At 42.9% G+C, this 19,446-nt stretch overlaps 1 protein-coding gene across 5 annotated transcripts in view; it reads left to right on the top strand.

Annotated features, from left to right (window-relative positions):
* The window catches only part of AGAP1 (ArfGAP with GTPase domain, ankyrin repeat and PH domain 1), a 380,161-nt gene that overhangs the window by 310,154 nt on the left and 50,561 nt on the right, over nt 1-19,446 (top strand). For all 5 annotated transcript variants that reach the window (XM_054209386.1, XM_054209385.1, XM_054209383.1 and 2 more), the window contains 2 exons: nt 16,663-16,817; nt 19,085-19,175. In XM_054209386.1, coding sequence (XP_054065361.1) covers nt 16,663-16,817; nt 19,085-19,175 — 246 coding nt within the window. The remainder of the gene's footprint in view (nt 1-16,662; nt 16,818-19,084; nt 19,176-19,446) is intronic.

Below are 19,446 nucleotides of genomic sequence, written 5' to 3'. Positions count from 1 at the left end.
TTCTAGATCGATGTTGCACAGATATTATATGACAAATGTTCCCCTGGCCTATGCTATGGGAGAAGGTTTTCCCTCATATATCTTCTCGGTCTTTAATTGTTGCACAATAAGAATAAATAAACAAACGTCCTTAGGTGAATGGACAGCGTTATTTATTTTGTGCGGATGATGATGAGATGTTCTGCAAAGCGAGTGGCATGCCGACTCCATCCCCAGCCCCCTTCCTCCAGCGTAGGTGAAAAGATCCTATTATTTCTGATAATTGATGCTGAGGGCTGTGGCGTGCCTCATTTAATCAGCACTGTTCAGCACACTCTAGGGATGTAATTCATGCACACTTTAACATCCAACATGGCTGACAAGGCTTGGACACACAACCGAACGGCTACATCATTTTTTAATCAGCTATCTGAAGACTATTTATCTAATCAACAAAGAACTCCGTCACATGGAGACCAGAGGTGACATTAACACATCCGTAGTTCCTCAGTACAGCCGTGGAGGAAGATTTTTAGGGCGAGACCGTAGATATTAAGACCCTCCTAAGAATAAAAGCCTATTTCTGCTTATCAAAGTGTATAAAGAACTGAATTTGCGCAAGTCAAAGGGGGTTAATCTGGTGGTTGGTCAAATATAGTATCTTAAGCATCCTTAGAGAACTCCACAGGTACCAAACAGATATATCCTCAGCTCACACATGGGTAAGTGTGCTTTCTAAAAACATCTGTTACTTTTAGAAATAATGGTATGTGATTGTAGTGGTGGCAAACATATTTACTACAATGACGAACTAATCAAAACTAGACAGGAAAAGGAGATCCATTAACACCGAATGAATAGCATCCCTATTAAAGAAAGCAAACACAGAAATTCTGTCTGCAAGGGGTTGGTCACAGATGCAAAGTTACTGCCTGAACAAATACAAAGATATGTGGTAATTGGGAGTCATTAAGTTTAATTGATTCCCAGTTACTCCGTATCTTAACAAAAGGCTGTACTGAAGCCTAGTTTTCTTCTTCGTGCACCCACTTACCTGCTCTCACTTTAAGATGTAGACATTTAAAACATACAAGCAAGCTTATTTTACATGCAGCATACATGCTAAATGACTATAGTTCAGCTCAGAAAGCGGAGTATTGAGAGGCTTGCCTGCATCCCCCAGTCCTGCTGGATGGTCTCACAGAGCTTCAGCTGAAACGGCAAGCCGTTACCACCGTTTTATTGTAATGGACAAGAGACCTAACATGTAATCATCTCCCACTAGATTTAAGTACCTTCTGTTTGGATTCAGGTTTTAGTGCTCTCTTTCAATGGTGTTTGGATGTTCAAAGACTTGTACAGCCATTAAATAACCTGTGTAGCTTCCACTTCGGACTGTGCGCGTTACAGTCCCTGCCTTACAAACTGAAAAATTGCAGAAAAGGACATAGAAAATTGAAATAGCAGAGTGGAATTGCCTCTGGGTCCAGCACAGTGAGTCCAGTCGGTACCTACAGAGTCATGGCAAGGACCTTCACGACGCCCATGCTCTACGTGCTCCACAGCCACAGATCCTCTCCCCGTTTGCAATGACCAGTCTGTAGCGTTTCTTCATGTCAAGCCACAAGTGTTCTGAGCCGTGTTTGATTTAAGCAGTTGGGTAAGGCTCTTCAGAGGAAAGCCACAGTAGTAAACACTGCTGACCCTTCCAGGCTTGTATGGATTTTTAAAGGGCCAAGATGTAGATCTGGAAGCCGTGCGCTTCTCGTGCGGGTGGTGAAGCAGAAGGGCAGGTTGGTGGGAGTAATATATTTTAAGAACAAGCAAGCAGGAAAAGTTCTTTTGGAACAAAAAGGAGAATGGGAACCTTGTTTGCCTTAACTCCAGAAGAGGTCAAAGCCTGTTTTCTGGAAAGATGAGTTTATTGAATCAAGATCAACTTCCTGTAGTGGAAGCTACGCCGTTAGCGATTTTTAGGTAGCTAGATGTCCAGGACTTTGCTTGGTGAGCTTCAACACTCCTTTGCCTGCAGTTTGTCTCTAATTATTCACTTTTGCCCAATGGTTTTAGAAATCACCCTGTCTACGGATTGTTTCCTGGTGCCCGTAACGCGTGAGGTGGGCGCATCTCCGCACCCTTCCGTGGCAGGGCGTTTGTCTGGCACTGTTGGCAGATGGCAGCAGAGTCAGGAGGGGAAGGGATTTATGGCTCCTGGAAACACAACTTGCCCCATTTCAGGGCTCTTCAAGTTATGTTTGCAGAGGGATAGGTGTGAGGAGTGCGCCTTGCTGCTTCCCCAAAACGGCAGGGCTTTGTTGAGCAGGACTCAGTGAATCAGCACGATGGTTTTGGGGCTGGAATGAGGGTTATGTGGAGTTTGAACTGGCTTTCATACAATGCTATGCACAAGAAATACTGAAGAGCACTTGACAGCTGTCAGGGGTAACACAACCCCCTCTGAAATGACAGACCACTGGTGTGATAGCCTGATTTAACTAGACAGTCTTTAAGGTTCCTTCCAACCTAAACCATTCGATGATTTTATAGAGAGTGCGTGCACTGAAAAATATTTATCAGCCTCATAAAGGGCAGCTTCCTTGCAAGAACTCAAGAAATCATTTTAACCCTTCATCTTAAAAAAACCACATCTTGGGCTCCGAGAGTCAAAGTTTCAGGGTTGGGTGCTTTGTGATTTCTTCCCATGGTCACTACTGGGAGGAACAGCCGGACAATGGCTTGTGCCAAGTCAAAGGTTGCAACAATCCTGGCGTTGTTTTGCAGAGTTGTTAAAAGCCGAACTCCGTGCTGGTGGGTGACAGATAATAACTTCTTGTTCCAGTCCGGGTAGAGTGTCAGGATGCACAAATTAATTTGCCCGGCAAAAATAGGAGTTTAATCTTGGCAATCTAAATTTCTGGAGTTAACGACCTTGGATAAGAACAGAAACTGTGCTGCTACTCCATGTCTACATACTGGTGGGGATGGGGGGACAGCTTTGATTGCTCCAAGATGTTGGTTTTCTGTTGACGGTGAAGCCAGAGATCAGGGCAAGTGTCACTCTTAATAAAAGATTTTCTTGAAACATTATTAAAATACTTTAGTCATTCAGACCGTGGTAGCACAACACACTAGACAGAATACTAGTTGCCATTTCAGTACAAGCTAAATTAAATACCCGGTGTCTTCTGGGAAATAGTTAACTTTGTTACAGATATTTGACATTTCAGAGAGGTTAGTATCTCTAGTTAGAGATGCTTCTTGGTGTCTTTTCTGAAGAAAACAGGCTTCCAGAAAATACTTCAGTCTCCCTTAAAGATCTTTCTAATTAAGGAGATTTGTTGCTGGTAAATAACAAAGTGTTTCTTAACAGCTTTTTTTTGGAAACCATTTGGGGTTTATTTGTTTGTTTAAGTGGATCTGTACTATATATATATATATATATATATATATATATATATATATATATATATATAAATGTAGATATCCAGAGTTGGCAACAAGAGCTTTTATTGAATTAACTTTTGAACCAGCAAGTGAAGCCAGACTGGATGGGGTTGAATATCCTGGGACGTAAGTCAAAGACAAGCCAGGCAAGTAGTGGCCTCCAGTGCCTGTTAAGGCCGTGTTGATGGGTAACAAGAATATATAGACAGTATGTAATTTTGAAGGCTGGCGGGGTAGGATGGCTGAGCTGGGCCCTGGTGTTCGCACACACATCAGTCACCGCGTGGAGGCCGCGCTTGGCACTGCCCAAACCCTGCTGATGATAATGTTCTGGAATCCTCAAAGACAGCGCAGCACCACGAGGAAGCAGGCTGGAGCCTAATCGATGCTAAAGGACACACTTGGATGTATCAGGACCTCAGCATCACTGGGAAGAAAGTCCATTTGTTTAAAGAGAAGGAAAAGGCATGACACGTAACACATTAAAATGGATTATTTCATCAATAGGTTAATAGAAAACCAGGCTGCGAGTTCACTTCCTGCTCATACGGCCGTACTCTAACGTGCCATTAAAGTGTGACAAATGAAAAGAGACTGGGAAAGGGTCTTTATGTACTGGAGAGAGTCTTCCCTTTCCGAGGGTTGCCAAACCTCGATTTTGCCTATTTATATGTAAATTTTTTTCTGGAAAAACAAGTTTTCTGCTGGAAAATTGTGCCTGTCTAGTTTGCTGGTACCTGTTAAACATGTTGTAAAACTGAAGATTTTTTCATCTTGAAGGATGCACACAGTTAAGATATTTTTAGATTTGATAAACTTTAATTGTTAGTTAGATCTAACGTAGCCTTCCAGATGACGTTATCTATTTTAATTTCAGCGAGATGCATTCTAAAGAATGTCACTCCGATATCCATCCCTCCATTTTCCCTTCGAGTATATGGCATTAAAGCCTGTGGATGACTTTATTAAAGTAGTATATAGCTTAACAGTCTAGGGTGTTTAGGCATTTCTCTTCCAGCCTTAGCTCTTTAGCTGAAAAATGAGCTTTTTTGTTAAAGATTGGAATGACTTCGCATCGTTGTTTCTGTTCTGTGGAGGCAGCCGTTTGGTCTGAGTTTCGTTGGTCGTTAAAAAAGTTCTCTCATAAATATAGAAAGAAAAATTTTTAAATGGTTGCATTGCAGCACTCGCTGTGTTTTGCAATGTTCATGGCATCCTAAAGGGTAAGGAGTACCTGTGGTGAGAGGGAGGATGGTCTTACCCCAGTTTGACCGTATGAGTTTCTTCGTAATGTACTCCAAGCTGAACGGGAGTGGAAGACTGCTGGGTTTTCATACACATCTTAGAAATGAATCGTAATTAACGTAAGTGATAATGTCCTTTTTAGAAGTCTCAGGCCCAAACTCAAGGCTTTCCACTGTCAGCGGGCAGGAGGGCTGGCTCACCTGCTGAGAAAGGTGGCTGAGAAGGAGGTCTGGGTGCTCTTCCACTCGTCCCTGACCCCAGTGATCCCTTCCTTGAGCTCGTAGAACAGATTTTACAAAATAGTTGCACGCCAGGCAGTGCTGCATCATTATTTCTTGACTAGGTAAGCTTGGAAAACCTGTAGAGATACCACTCTTAGCAGATACGCGGTTTCCTCCTCGGCTGTGGGGATGTCTGTGGGTAAAGGAGAGGGGATGTCTCTGTTATTTCGCTGGAAGTTGCTGGTGGGTGCCAGCAGTGTCATGGCATACTGGGATGTTCCATGTGGTTCCCGCCCGGTGAAACTCAGGCTAAACATTTTGTTGATTGAACCTGCTTCTCATGCTGTGAATTCGCTCTGGAGGCAAAACACGGCGATTTTAAACAACATGAAAATGTGCTCTCTCCTAATGAGCACGGGAATGGAGTGCTTTTCAGCAATATTTTCTGCTAATTGTAAAACGGCGGCTGGGAGCTCAGAATCTGGAAGTTTGGCGCAATTCTAATAAAGCGAGGGTGTTGCCTCTTACATAAAGAATATACTTTTTTTTTTTTTTTCACTTTCCAAATAAACACTTTGATTTTGCAGTGATTTGCCTGGGGGAGGAGGGGAGGACCACAAACATCATTTGCATCCATGTCTACTTGACACTCTGCGAAATAATTAAGTAATGCCTCTGAGCTCAGTGCTACAAATAACACGCTGTTTTAACGATTTAAGGCCTTTACACCATCACCTCAACTTTTCACAGGGGATGATGTGAAACTATGTTTTAAAGGTGTCCTAAAGGTGAGCTACAGGTGATCAATATGGGCTTTTGGAGGAAAAGGAGCTCTTGCCTGGCTGTGTTTTGTTATTAATTAAGTTGCATTTTACAGTAGCTGTTTTGTCTAGCCGTGTAGCCTCTGTACGAATACTTCCTTACTTCTACTGCTCTGTTTTTGTCTATTCCAATAGCCGATCCGTTTAATCTTGTCAGATTGTGTCATGTTGTAGAGACTTAAAAAAATATCCCTCTTGATAAGAGGCTTTCCGTATCGTCTGTGGATTGGAGAGGTTGTATAGTCCTGTGTGCGTTTTCTGTGCGTAGCTCTTCACGTGTTAACAGGCTCGTTGCTTGTATTTTACTTCACATGCTATTTTGATGTTTCTTTTCTCCCCTTTTTTCATTGATTCCCCCCCACCCCCACCCCCCGCCTCCTTTTTCTTTATTTTTATTCTATTCTCTGTTTTTTTTCTCTTCCCCTTCTGCTCTCTGGACGCAGCCAAACGCAAAGCTTGGAAACTAAACCGTGTTGGTAGCCTGCGAAATATATACAGCAGCAGCAGCACCAACACCGAAGGTAACAAACCCACCCGTTTTAGATGAACACCTCCTTTCTTACCCCCCCCCCTTTTTTTTTAACCTGTTTTTCCAAAAATCGTCCTCCTCGAGTCTCTCTCCCTTCCCTGGTGTGGGCACGGAAATCAAATTTGCCCAAAGCATGCGTGCTTTCATCTCGTGTTTGCAGAGTCATTCCAGTTGGTCTTTTCATCTTTTTGTTTGTGCGTTTTATTTTGCCATTCATGTTCCTTTCAGCTTACTTAAATTTTGACCTTTCCCTCTAGTCGTGGATTGGTGATGTTTAAATTACTTCAGGAACCCATTTTCTTCTTTTATTTATTTTTTTATAGAGATATATATATTTTCCCTTTCTCCATGTGGGCACTCAATGTAATATTTCCCAAGTTATTACAGTTTTTAAAAGTGTTAGTATCAGGTGTAATGATCTGTAGCCAAATACAATAGTGTGCCGTGACATTTAAGTAACAGTCTTAATTTGTTTTGTGCAAGCCTTCTCCATAATGCTCTTTGCAGCTCTAATCCAAAGGCGAGACAGTGCCGGGTCATTTGCATGTGCTACTCTTGCTTGTAAATTCTGTATATTGTTGTATTTCTAAAGGTCACCTGGTGCCAAAGTTCACAAATTGACTTACATTGCTTTTTTTCCACCGAAGACAGCCGTCACGGCTTTTGTATAATAGCACATTGAATTTTTTATATTTATATTTTTTTTCCCCCCCCTCCGCCTTCATTTGAACAACACAATTATAAACTTCCTTCTTTTTTTTTTTTTTTTTTATTATTACAAATGTCAAAGGTCAGAATTACTTGGAAGCCAGGCAAGGAGAGGGTGGGGGACAAAAACCCTCCACCGTCTCCAGCAGCATGTAAGAGGGATGCTGTAAGAAACAGGGAATGCAAAATAGGTCACAACTCAGTAATCTCAGTATAAAAGGGGGGGGATTTTTTTTTTTTTTTTTTCCTTCACTTAAGCGCGAACCAAATGGGTCAAGTAATCGCAAGCGCATGCCCTAACACTAATTGACTTATTTTGGAATGATTATAACTGTAATATTTTTCTTAATGTCACTGTTTTCTGGGCTGTTGATTTTAGTGATTGCCAAGCGGTGGCATTAAATCTCTTGTAAATTTTAAATTGCATGCTATTTCTGTAAACAAGTCCCTCTGTTCACATCCTGATCATTAACCTTTGGTGATTTATATCACCGTCCTTTTTTTGCACAATTACTGCTGTATTGCTGTCGGATGCCTCGCTCTCGCTGCCAAACAAAGTGTACGTAGGAAAGAAAAAGTGTGATTTTACTGCAGCTTGTTAAGGAAGCTTTTTTTAATTATAATTTTGTTTTATTTCGCAGTGTAAATGCAAAAATTATTGCCTTTTAGAGTAATAGTTGCGAAACCATCTATTTTGAGCCTTTTGTTACCTTTTCGAATATGAAGTGTGAAATATGAAATGAGAGAAAATGGTTGTTGGACATCAACAAGTGCGGGTTTCTTTTTTTTTTCAATTTAATAGGAAACTAACTAGATACTTTTAAATTATTTGTAATTTTGTATGTATTTGCTGTTTTTTGTTTCCTAGCCAGGTTTTTCTTCCGATCCGTGTGGAGGCATGTTTGTTGTTACAGGTTTACTGCTTGAGAATCTTGTGATTTTATATCTCTACCTGTTATTAAATTGCAACAGGGAGACAAGTATAAAGAATTCCCTTGTGTTTTACAGATAAAGACTTAATTTTTTTAGGGCCTGCCTAGTTTGAGGACTCTTTTATCTTACTGATCAAACTGGCTATCAAAGGCACCTTGGGTAACTGTATGGGAACATGTTCCTGATGGCCATGGTCCAAAGAGTTTTGAGACGTATCATCCAAATGGAATTCTGAAATTAGGCAAATGTATATTTTTTTTTAATTTTTTTTTTGGAAGTATCCCCACAAAAAACTTGAACAAAGTTCAATGTTCTCCATAACTTTGCGTCTTTGAGCTGGTACCTTGAGCCTTTGTGTGGAAGCTGGGATGGCGAGACATGCAAATGTCGAGTTAATGAGCATTGTAAGTATTAAAAGCCACATGTTTAGATAATTATGCCTTCAAAGAGGAGAACGGTGATAGGAAATGACAGTCCAGAATAACAAATCTGCTTTAGTCTTTAGCGCATGTTTGCTCAATTGCATTTACACCTTTTTACGGACCAGAAAGATTCCCATTGTGGACACTCCGGTTTTTTGAAAGCTTGATCTAGAAAGCAGCTTCTCTGAGAATTTTTAACACTGGTCCTGTTATTTATTTATATTTAGCAAAATCCAATTAAGAGGGAGAAATCCGCAGCTCAGTCTTTTGTAGCAGCCTGGCAGCAGCAGGTGTATGGATGGTCCTCCTGCATGGTGGGTCTCCCATGCTTACGCGGGGCCACCTTTTGCTGTGCACTGTGCAATGCTCAGAGTCCTCCCTGAACGTGGCTCCGCTCTCTTGGCTATTTGATACCAAAATTACTGCGTTACTGCTGTGTCTGTCCTCATCACAGAGGAGCGAGGAAGGGCAGAATCTACGCCAAGGTGGCCCGGGTGTAAGATCACCCCAACTTCCATGGGCAGAGAGAAGCAGGACATTGTACAACTATATGTCCGCTGCTGTTCCTTCATCAGTTTTGTATGATTGGGTAGGTTTAGATTAGACATTAGGATGAAATTCTTTACAATGAGGGTGGTGAGGCACTGGAACAGGTTGCCCAGAGAGGTGGTGGAGGCCCGATCCCTGGAGACACTCAAGGCCAAGCTTGCTGAGGCCCCGAGCAACCCGATCTAGTTGAGGATGTCCCTGCTCACTGCAGGGGGGTTGGACTAGATGGCCTTTAGAGGTCCCTTCCAACCCAACACATTCTATGATTCTACAATTGCAAGAAATTTGACTTTCTTTAATTTTAGAGTTTGCCTAAAACTCTTAGTTTTCAAATGTTGTGGAGTTTTTTCTGAAGGGAGCCACTGACAAATGCAAAAGCCCCACGTGCTCCTTAGTGCAGGTGGCCAGGCTTTAAGCAATCCTTTGGTTCTCCAGGGGAAAAGGATGTAATATCAGCGTGTTATACTTAAAACAGACCCCGCTGTGATTTTAAGACAAGCTGGAGTTGCTTGTGCCTGCTGTCATAGCATTATTGTTAAAATACAGAATTATTTTTCCTATATCCACACATTTTGCAGCACAGCAGAAAGGAGTGTCTTTATGAAATTAAATGGCTGCGCTCTGCATGCTTTGGTTTAACATGCGTAAAGAAATTAATTCCTGATTTTCCACTCTTTGTGGTTACGTATGTGAGGTGCTGATGAGGGCTGCATCTGAGTTGCCAGGCTCTCATGGAAAACTTCTCTTCTGCGTATTCATTAACTCCCAAACTACCTTTTGATTAAAAGTTAGCGATGCCTTTGCTGCCATTGTGCCTGTGCAGAAAGTTCGCTTTTGCTAACAGTGGCGGTTGGAGGGGGGAGGCTCTTCAGAGCACCCAAGATAAGTTCTGCCCAGTAGACTCGGCTTTGCACCACCTCTCGGTTAAGCAAACTCTTCAGCTTTGAAACGCGTATCATTTAAAAAGTAAACCGCAGGCTCGAGACGTGTTAGGAAACACCTAATGCGAGTCTAGACTCAGGTAGAGTATGAACTGAATGTAAAAATGACTTCATGGATTTCTTCAAGCCGTGTTGGCTTGACATCCAAATAAAACAAGTACATATGGCAGGGGGAGCTTACTCCCTTGAGCTAGAAACCGGCCTTTCATCACCAGTTTGTCACTCACGGGTAGCGATATAAAACGGTACGGCTGAAAAATTCTTCCAGTGGAAAACAACCTTTATCAAGAGCTGTGGGCAACCGATAGCAGAGCTATATTGTCCTGATAGGGTTGATTTTCAAAACTAATTAGATTTAGACACTGGGTTTGGAAAGGGGAGAGAAGTATTAGCATAGCCATGCCCAGTGGGACATGGCACAAATATTTCCTTAATTGAGGCTGCTAATAAACATACTTATCTTCCAACTTACAGGGATAATTTACACCAAATGGCAAAAGGTAATGATAGTTAACATTATATAGTATGTAAATAATGTGCGTCTTCGTTGTAAACAAATTGTATATTGTAAACATCTAATGTTGATTGCTAGGGCACCTCAGCAGTTTTTCATCCTCATCCTTTTGACAAGATGAAGGGTTATTAAGGAAAAGTGCTTGAGCAGAAGCGATTTTTGCGAGAGGGAGGAGAGAGCGTGATAAAAAGGGAGTTTAAATAGGTCTCAGCGTTACTTGAGGCAGGCTTGACTAGGTTTCAAGCCGTAACCTCAACTCTTGAAGGTGCTTTAGGGGTGTTTGAAATACATCATTGAGAATCTTTTGGTTCTGCACTTCTTGTTTCTGGAAGGTGTTTCCTGTGTGAGTGGCATCATCCACCAGGCGAGCACAGTGAGTTACTGTTAATTAGCAGCGGCATCAGGATCCTGTGATGGCAACTATGTTGGGCAAAGATGCAAATGCACAATCTGGCATTTAGTGAAAGAGGCTGGTTGGCTTGGAAGTCAGAAGATCCAGTTTTATTTCTGATCTGGCAAAATATTCCTCTATGCCTTATGCCTATGAGAAATGCCTTAAGCCTGGCAAGTCCTTGTTTTTATAGCCATGGAAAAATAGACTTTTTGTTTGTTTGTTTAAAAGCAAACTTTAGGGACGGGTGTAATTTCTGACCGTAGAGTGCCTGGCGGAAAGGGACCCCTGTCTTCTGTTGACTTCAAACTGTGCTTGTGGTTACCCACCACCGGTGCAAGATGTCGGTGGCTATTTATGCAATTCTTAATATTGAGAATAAAACAGAATCACAGAATGGTTCAGGTTGGAAGGGACCTTAAAGATCATCCGGTTCCAACCCCCCTGCCCTGGACAGGGACACCTCCCACCAGACCAGGTTCCTCCAAGCCCCGTCCAGTCTGGCCTTGAACCCCTCCAGGGATGGGGCATTGACAGCTTCTCTGGGCAACCGGTTCCAGTGCCTCACCACCCTCACAGTAAAGAATTTTTTCCTGATATCCAATCTAAATCTACCCTCTTTCAATTGGAGGCTGTTACCCCATGTCCTATCACTACACTCCCTGATAAAGAGTCCCTCCCCATCTCTCCTGTAGGCCCCCTTTAGGTACTGGAAGGCCGCTATAAGGTCTCCCCGGAGCCTTCTCTTCTCCAGGCTGAACCACCCCAACTCTCTCAGCCTGTCCTCACAGCAGAGGGGCTCCAGCCCTCTCATCATCTTCGTGGCCCTCCTCTGGACCCGTTCCAACAGGTCCATGTCCTTCTTGTGGTGAGGACTCCAGAGCTGGATGCAGTACTCCAGGTGGGGTCTCACCAGAGCAGAGCAGAGGGGCAGAATCCCCTCCCTCGACCCGCTGGCCACGCTTCTTGTGATGCAGCCCAGGGTGCGGTTGGCTTTCTGGGCTGCAAGTGCGCATCGCCGGCTCATGTTGAGCTTCTCGTCCACCAGCACCCCCAAGTCCTTCTCCTCAGGGCTGCTCTCAAGCAGCTCAAACACGTGGGAAGTGGAAATTGTGAGCAAAGTGATATATGCACACCATTTAGACCCGCTCTTACAGGAAGCCAAGAGGCGTAACTGCTTCTGGACATATGTTTTCCCTACATTTTAGTAGACTTAGTTGAGTTCTCTGGAACAAGTTATAGACTAATTGTATCCTGTAGTTATTTTCAGTGTAGTTCTCTAAGTCTGATCTCTGTTACAGACCATAAACACAGGCATTGGTACGGGAATGCAGTCAGACCATGCCTAAATGTTTGTTTTCCCTTGCACAATCCTTTGCTTCTAAGAAATTGTATATTTTGTTTTCCGTAAGTGGGTGGGCTGTAGCAATGTCTGTCCTTTGGCAGAGCAAAATAAATGTTAATTTGGGTTAAATGCAGTAATTTTGCTATGAAAAGATATTGGTGAAAATGGTATATGCAGCATAAACAGTGATACCGTGTAGCTTCTTGAAAGTGGTGTGGTGATTTTCCTAAAAATCACTTATGCTTTAGGTTCCGTATCATCGTAATCTTATAATTTCAGCTCATTTCCCATCCTAGCCACCCCTTCCCACTTAAAAAAAAAAAAAAAAAAAAAACCACCACCAACATTTTAGACATCTCCTATTGATAATAACTTCCCAATGGAAAACAGTTGCAGCTGGTTCTTCACACTTTAACCCTTTGCCTGCTGGCCTTCCAGGAAATAATTGATGACTGATTGGCCCATTAACCTTTTTTTTTAAAAAAAAAAAAAAGTTTGACAGCCTGGACTTGTGTAATGAGGAGGGATTCCTAGTGAAATCAGGTTGATGGCTGAGTTGCTTACCCCTGAGGATGCAAAATTAGCCCCACAGGACCTCGTCTGCATAGAAACTGGACACAATTAGTGTAATATCCGGTGTTATTAATGTAGTTTGGAGTAATTGGGCAGGTTGATTTCGACAGGTTGATGGTGCTAAAATACTATTATAGTGGACCTTTCTATGAATAACTGTTAAACATGGGAAACTGTTTAATAAAATTTTGTGATTGGGCTCCCAGGGATTTAAATAGCACAACCTATAATTTTTCCGAAGAGTCAAACTGAACATTTTCATTCTGCTGCCCGGATTTTCCTGTTCGTGTATGTGGTGATTAAGGATGTAGGCATTTGCTACTCATCTTTTGTAGGCACTGCCCTGTGGGTGATGTGGAGCAGGCTGTTGCTGCCTTTGTTTCACACTTGTGCCTACGAAAAAAATTCGATGTGTTTAAGCAGAAACTGTATTATTGAACACATCTTCAACTGGCACAGTTGCTTTTCATCTGAGTTTTTTAGGGAGTAAACCTGAAGCTTCAGTGGATATAAGAGAGTGCAAACTTGTATGTTCTTAACGTATCACCACCGAGGAACAAGTTTTCGGCTAATTGACTGATGAACTGAAAATGTCCTTCCAGCCCAGCCTTAAGACACCCTGCAGCCCTCGTAACCCGCGGCAGGCCTGTACCAGGACAGACTCACCGGCATCTTACTTGGACTTTGCGATCCCAAGCCACAAAGGCTGTGCGAGGTCTTTACGGCTTTTGTCACGGTGTCAGCTGGTCACAGCAGAAAAGGTCAGGAGATGAAACGCGGGAGGCTCTCCTTTGGGAAGAGGAGACTTGGCGTATAAAAGAGCGGCCACGGGGAAATGGCTGGAGGTGTTTCCTGAATTGCTCTCCAGTCGCCTGAATAGCCGGGTTTGTGTCCTCTGCCATAGGTCTCCCATAAGCAGGGGAACAACTTTGTGTAGTGTTTCCGGAAAACAAAACTTGCAGAGGTACCGCTGCAAGGACAGTATTTCAGCCTTGCTTTTAAAGGGTACGCTGGCTGAATTGCTGAGTTTTTCTCATAAGCCCTTCTTGGGCAAACCAGTTTCATGTCTATGATAAGGACTAACGGCAGACAGGAGGACTCAATGATGCTGCATCTTGATTCTGTATATTTCTTTTAAGGTCTGGAATTGTCAGTCTGGAAAGTCACCCAGTATTTAAATGCAGGTGTGAACTGGTTCAGGATTAGTGCAGAGAGACTCTCTAAAGATACGCCGTATACACTTGTTGAGTATTAGTTATATACCACATATACTTGTTGAGGTGTTAGGTGTTGAGAAGTCAGCCCTCCGCGTGCGCTGGAGAAGTCTCTCTTCGTGCTCTTCTGTGTCTTCACATCCCTGCAAGGCCTCCTCCCTGCCTGAGAAGGAGGTGTGGGGAAGTTTTAACTCGAGGTGGCAAACTGACCCTTTTCTCTGATAGCCAACTCCTTCGGCTTATCCCAAGCCTTCGGCTTATGTCAGAGCAGTAGGGTGTATGGTCAGGGGGGAGAAATGTGCAGGGAAAAATGGATGCAGCCTGGAGCAGGGCTGTGAGTGGAGAAGGGCATGAGGTGCAGAAAACGGAGCAGGGCTGAAAAGGGCCTTTGTGTTACTGCACGTTGTAACAATACACGTATCTCAGTACCACGTACCCTGAGTAATTCACCTAGACGGATTTTCTGAACATGTAATGACCAGCACTTGGAAATCTTCCTTTAGTAAGACTTCAAGAGTACAAACTTTTATCACTTAGAAGCCATTGAAAAGCCTAAGAAGGATGAATTTCCTAAATTGGACTCTACAGGGGGCTGCTTCAGGTGGGATTTGGTTTTTCACGTTCTCTTCCTTCACCTTCCTTCCCTGTTTTCATCAACATATGCATAACTGCACATGCCCGTACCCTCCCCACTGACCATATGCCATACCACTTCTACTGGAGTAGCAGCCCCCAACTGTGTTGTCTTGTGGAAGACAGCACACAGGACTGAGCATCATTTCCTTTATCGTCGAGTAGAATCGTAGAATCATAGGGTTGGCAGGGACCTCTGGAGATCATCGTGTCCAACCCCCTGCCAGAGCAGGGTCACCCACAGCAGGTGGCACAGGAACGCGTCCAGGCGGGTTTTGAATGTCTCCAGAGACAGAGACTCCACCACCTCTCTGGGCAGCCTGTGCCAGGGCTCTGCCACCCTCACAGGAAAGAAGTTCCTCCTCATGTTTAGGTGGAACTTCCTATGCTCAAGTTTGTGCCCATTACCTCTTGTCCTGTCCCCGGGCACCACTGAAAAGAGCCTGGCCCCATCCTCCTGACACCCACCCTTTCAGCATTTATAAGTGTTGATAAGGTCCCCCCTCAGCCATCTTTTTTCCAGACAGAAAAGACCCAAATCCCTCAGCCTTTCTTCATAAGAGAGGTGTTCGAGTTCCCCTCATCATCTTGGTAGCCCTTTGCTGTCCCCTCTCCAGCAGTTCCCTGTCCCTCTTGAACCGGGGAGCCCAGAACTAGACACAGTACTCCAGGTGCGGCCTCACCAGGGCAGGGCAGAGGGGGAGGATGACCTCTCTCGACCTGCTGGTAGTTCCTCTTTACATCTTCCTCAAACTCTTGAAAGCTCCGTTTGATAAATGTGGGTTTTTTCCGTGATTTAATCATAGCGTTTTGGATAATGAGTCGACCTGTTCGTTTTTAACACAGTGTTGCAAAAGCGAAAAGTAGTTATAGCTGTACAGTTGCATCATTTCTCTTATCTTTGTTTTCCCACTTAGCCCACACGCTATGTTTTTTTAATAAAACTGCTGCTTCATGCAGCTCATGCACCTGGAAATAACCTTCACCTCCATGTTTATTCCCACCTCAAGGTGCAAAGTAACCTTCTGCTATTTTTTGAGACATCATTAAAGCAGCCTAAGGCACTGGCCCCTCACTAGCGTGGAGTTTATCAAAGAAAACCAGTTGTCCCACAGGTGAGAAAATGACTTCCAGTGAGTAACAGGACTATCTTTAAAGCTAGTGCTGGATTTGTCGCTTATCTTTGCATGCTTATGGATGACAAGGTAACGCAGGAACTTCATGGCTCTGAATATATAGTAAGTCATTAGCAGACAAGCGAATGTAAATGCTGTTTCTAAAGCCCATTATGGCTGATGTTCACCAGAACTTTGTGCTCTATTATTCTCTTCCTTTCATGCTTCATGCCTGCCCTTCCCAATTCCACTCGCTCTGTTTCAGCTTCCCTGATATTTTTTTTTTATTTTTTTTTTTTTTAATTTGGCTTTGGTGTCCCATGTGTAGTAAGATTATGTGTCCGTTTAGTTCAGTTCTGCTGGTATTTTCATATGCTGCAGTCCTCTGGCCTGAATACTTGTCCTTATACTCTAGTTAGCCCGAAGGATATTTCGTTGACCCTTTCTGCTAGCTTCTCAGATAATTTTCTCATCTCCCATGTCAAACGTGAATATTGAATAGGCTGAACTGATTTTTATCCTGTATTGTAACCCAGTGTATTTATGTTGTGGACAAGAAAATGTAGGCACCCGCTTTTAATGTATCTGTGCATGTAAACAACTGCTTGAAGGAAGAGGGTAAATTGTCACGTTTTCTGTATTGTCAGCTCTTCATAGTCCATTCATCTTTTAAGTTATTCTGTGACAATCTTTGATTTTTATATGATGTAGCTCTTAGCACCTCAGGTTTCAATCTAAGTAATGCTTGTTAGCCACTTAGTGTTTGAGAAAGGTATAGACTCGATACCCAACTCACCAATGCGCACAGGAACTGAATACGTACCCAGAAGAGTAATTTCTCCGCCTAACATTCGGAGAGAAAAAGCAGCGGATCCGCAAGTCGTTTCCTGATGCATTGTGCAGCCGTGGGGTAGCTGGATATATCTAACATTGGATATGTCTAACCTTAAAACTCAAGCGTCCGGACCTGCGTTTGCTTGTGACGTTGCAGAAATGCTCATCTAACAGGACTGTTTGAGCCTAGCTATTGATATCCTTAAACTTAACACTTCTTCCTGTTGCATGTTTGTTTGGTTTTTTTTCAGAACAAGAAGAAAACTTTGAGTTTATCATTGTCTCTCTCACTGGCCAGACTTGGCACTTCGAAGCTACCACATACGAAGAAAGAGATGCGTGGGTGCAAGCCATAGAGAGTCAGATCTTGGCCAGTTTACAGTCGTGTGAGAGCAGCAAGAACAAGGTATGGCACACGGAGTAATACTGAAAGAAGGAACAGGTGGATGATCATTGAGGTGAAAGCAAAATCCAGAACCCTGAATTTTAAACCTGTGCTCCTGGAGACGCGCATGTCTTACGCATACGACAGAGCAGCGTTAGAGCTGCATGCGTATCAGTATTTCAAGCCAGCTGGTGCTGTAGCCTGTTTCGCAGTTTATTTTTTACAGCAATTGAATTGATGGAGCTCCTGGATTATCTGTTTTGCCTTCGGTATTGCTCTTAAAATTCCGACTGAAACTTGGGGCTAGGTCATGGACTGTCCCTACTGAGCAGCTGCGTAGTGTAGTCCCTGCTGCGGATTAGTTTTATTTCAGGTGAGTCTGCAGAAAGCCCTTGAGGAAAAGCCCGTCTTGGAGAAGAGTGGAGACAGACACAAAAAATACACAGGAGGCAGCGTAGTTACTAGTCAAATCTCTAGTTAAATCTACTGAGCTCCTGCGTGGCAAAATTTAACTAAATGTTCAGGTTGGACTAACCGTAAATATGTGGTAGCATTCTGCTGTGATGAAGCAATACAGATCGCAGAAATCAAAATTAAGCTATTGCTTTCGTGTCTGCTTTACAAAGCATATGAACAACTTTTCTTTAATTCTACTGAATTAATTTTTTATGGTTCTCTGCCTTAACTAATATAACAGAAAGCAAACCCAGAAACAGTTCATCAAAGCCCTTTGGGGGAAGATGAATGTTGTCTAAGAGGCCCAGGCCTTCTACCTTGCAATGCTTTCATATGACGACAGAAGTAATTTGTTCTCTTTTCCTGTCAAAATAAATAAATAAATGATTAAAACCTGAGACTTTTTCAGCTGTTGCTTCTTTTTGGAAGGGCAAGAGAACTTCTGCTTCTTGAGTCTCTGTGTTTGCAGACACTTCACTACTAGAGAGCAAGGTGTCGAGTGGTAGTGGAGGGAGAGAAGCGAGAAGTAATTGTTCAGACCTATAGATCCTTTTAACATTTTGCACCTAACAGATGTCTTTAATGATTTTATAATGCAAGGAGGAGACTCATATTTTGAAATGAATGCTTGCTTCCATTGCCCTGATCTACCAGAGCAGATCAGACGCCAGTAATTATCGTCATCATAATATTATTCACTTCCCATTTTGTTTAAAAAATGTATTTATTTCCTTATATGTATTTCTGAGAGAAAAGTGACTCCTTATACGGCTTTTTTGGCTTTCATGGATGTATGTTAAGGGAGCTCAATAGAGGAAATTTGTACGCTAACACCTATATAAAAATGCTAATACAAAAGAGGATAAAGAACGGCTGGTAATATTTACTGTGCAGGACCCACAGAGACGATTGGCCTTTGTGCATATTAAATACTCTTTTGACAGAGAGAATCTGTTGATAAGATCATGCGTGCACGAGGAGCTTTTTGGGTGATATGTTCAACTCAGTTGTTTTTTTGTCTCAAGTATTACTGAGGTCTCAAAACACGTCAGAAGAACTAGCTGGAATAGCAAAGTGTAGTTGGTTGGGCAGGTTTAGTAAATGTCCTACTGATAGATCAGGAGCGCTTATCTCCTCGTGGCCATACTTAAGACCAGATCCTTATCGTGCTTAAGTCAATTCATTGGGAAGAGTCCGTTATTTGGTACAGCTCACAGCTTTCTTAGTTGGGTAGAGCTGAACGACTTGCACATTGTGACAATCTCTCCAGGTCCGAGTAGAGGTCATTGGCAGGTCATCATGGAGAGCCTTCTGGTTAAGTCTGACCTTTTGATGATAAAAAGGTTTCAGGTGCTTTTGCAAACCACCCCTTAGTCTTCATTAGCAAAAGCATAAACATCAATAAAATAAATTGATTTTATAAAATAATATTCTTATCTAATTTATCTTAAGAAGTAAACCTACACTGTGACCACTTTACTTGTGAATAGCAGGGTTCATTTTGAAGCTTGGTTTTCCTCTGCACAAGAGTTACCAAAACACTGGGAGCTCCTGGGCAGGGTGTAGAGAGCCCTGGGAGAAATCCTCGCCTGTCAGAAACATGGGAGGAAAGAGGAGTCCCTGCTTGCCTGGCATGGATGTGCAGTACTTGGAGACGCCAAAGGATCACCATTTCTTGAGAGGCAAACCAAGGACTTGGGTCCCTTCATCAAGATCATTCAACCTTGGTCTAAGCTTTGGGTTTTGTCGTTCGTTCAGCTGACAGTTGTATCATCTAACCCTTTTTATTGGGTTTTTATTTGTTGCTTATGCATTTCTTTAAATCTATGCAGTCCCGACTGACGAGTCAGAACGAGGCCATGGCCCTTCAGTCCATAAGGAACATCAGAGGCAATTCCCACTGCGTGGACTGTGAAGCACAGAGTAAGTACGGCCGCTTGGCTTGGCTTCAGAAAGTTGACCTCTTCTCCTTCTTGGCCAAGACTACTTCTTGGCCGAGACTCAGGTGAACGCCCACCATGGGCTTTGTCTTTTTCCGTGTTACGTTCCATATGTTGTTTGAACATTTATTCTTCGTTATGGAGTTTGCTTAATCAGACTTAGGTTAATTCATACTTAATATATGCTGTGAAAGATGCATCCTATTTTTTCCCCTTGTTGTTTCTCATGTTGCTTCAAATGTCAGCATTTCTTT

Source organism: Rissa tridactyla, chromosome 7 (genome assembly GCF_028500815.1).
Source record: "Rissa tridactyla isolate bRisTri1 chromosome 7, bRisTri1.patW.cur.20221130, whole genome shotgun sequence".
NCBI classification, from domain to species: Eukaryota; Metazoa; Chordata; class Aves; order Charadriiformes; family Laridae; genus Rissa; species Rissa tridactyla.
This window is presented reverse-complemented; position numbering and strand designations above follow the sequence as displayed.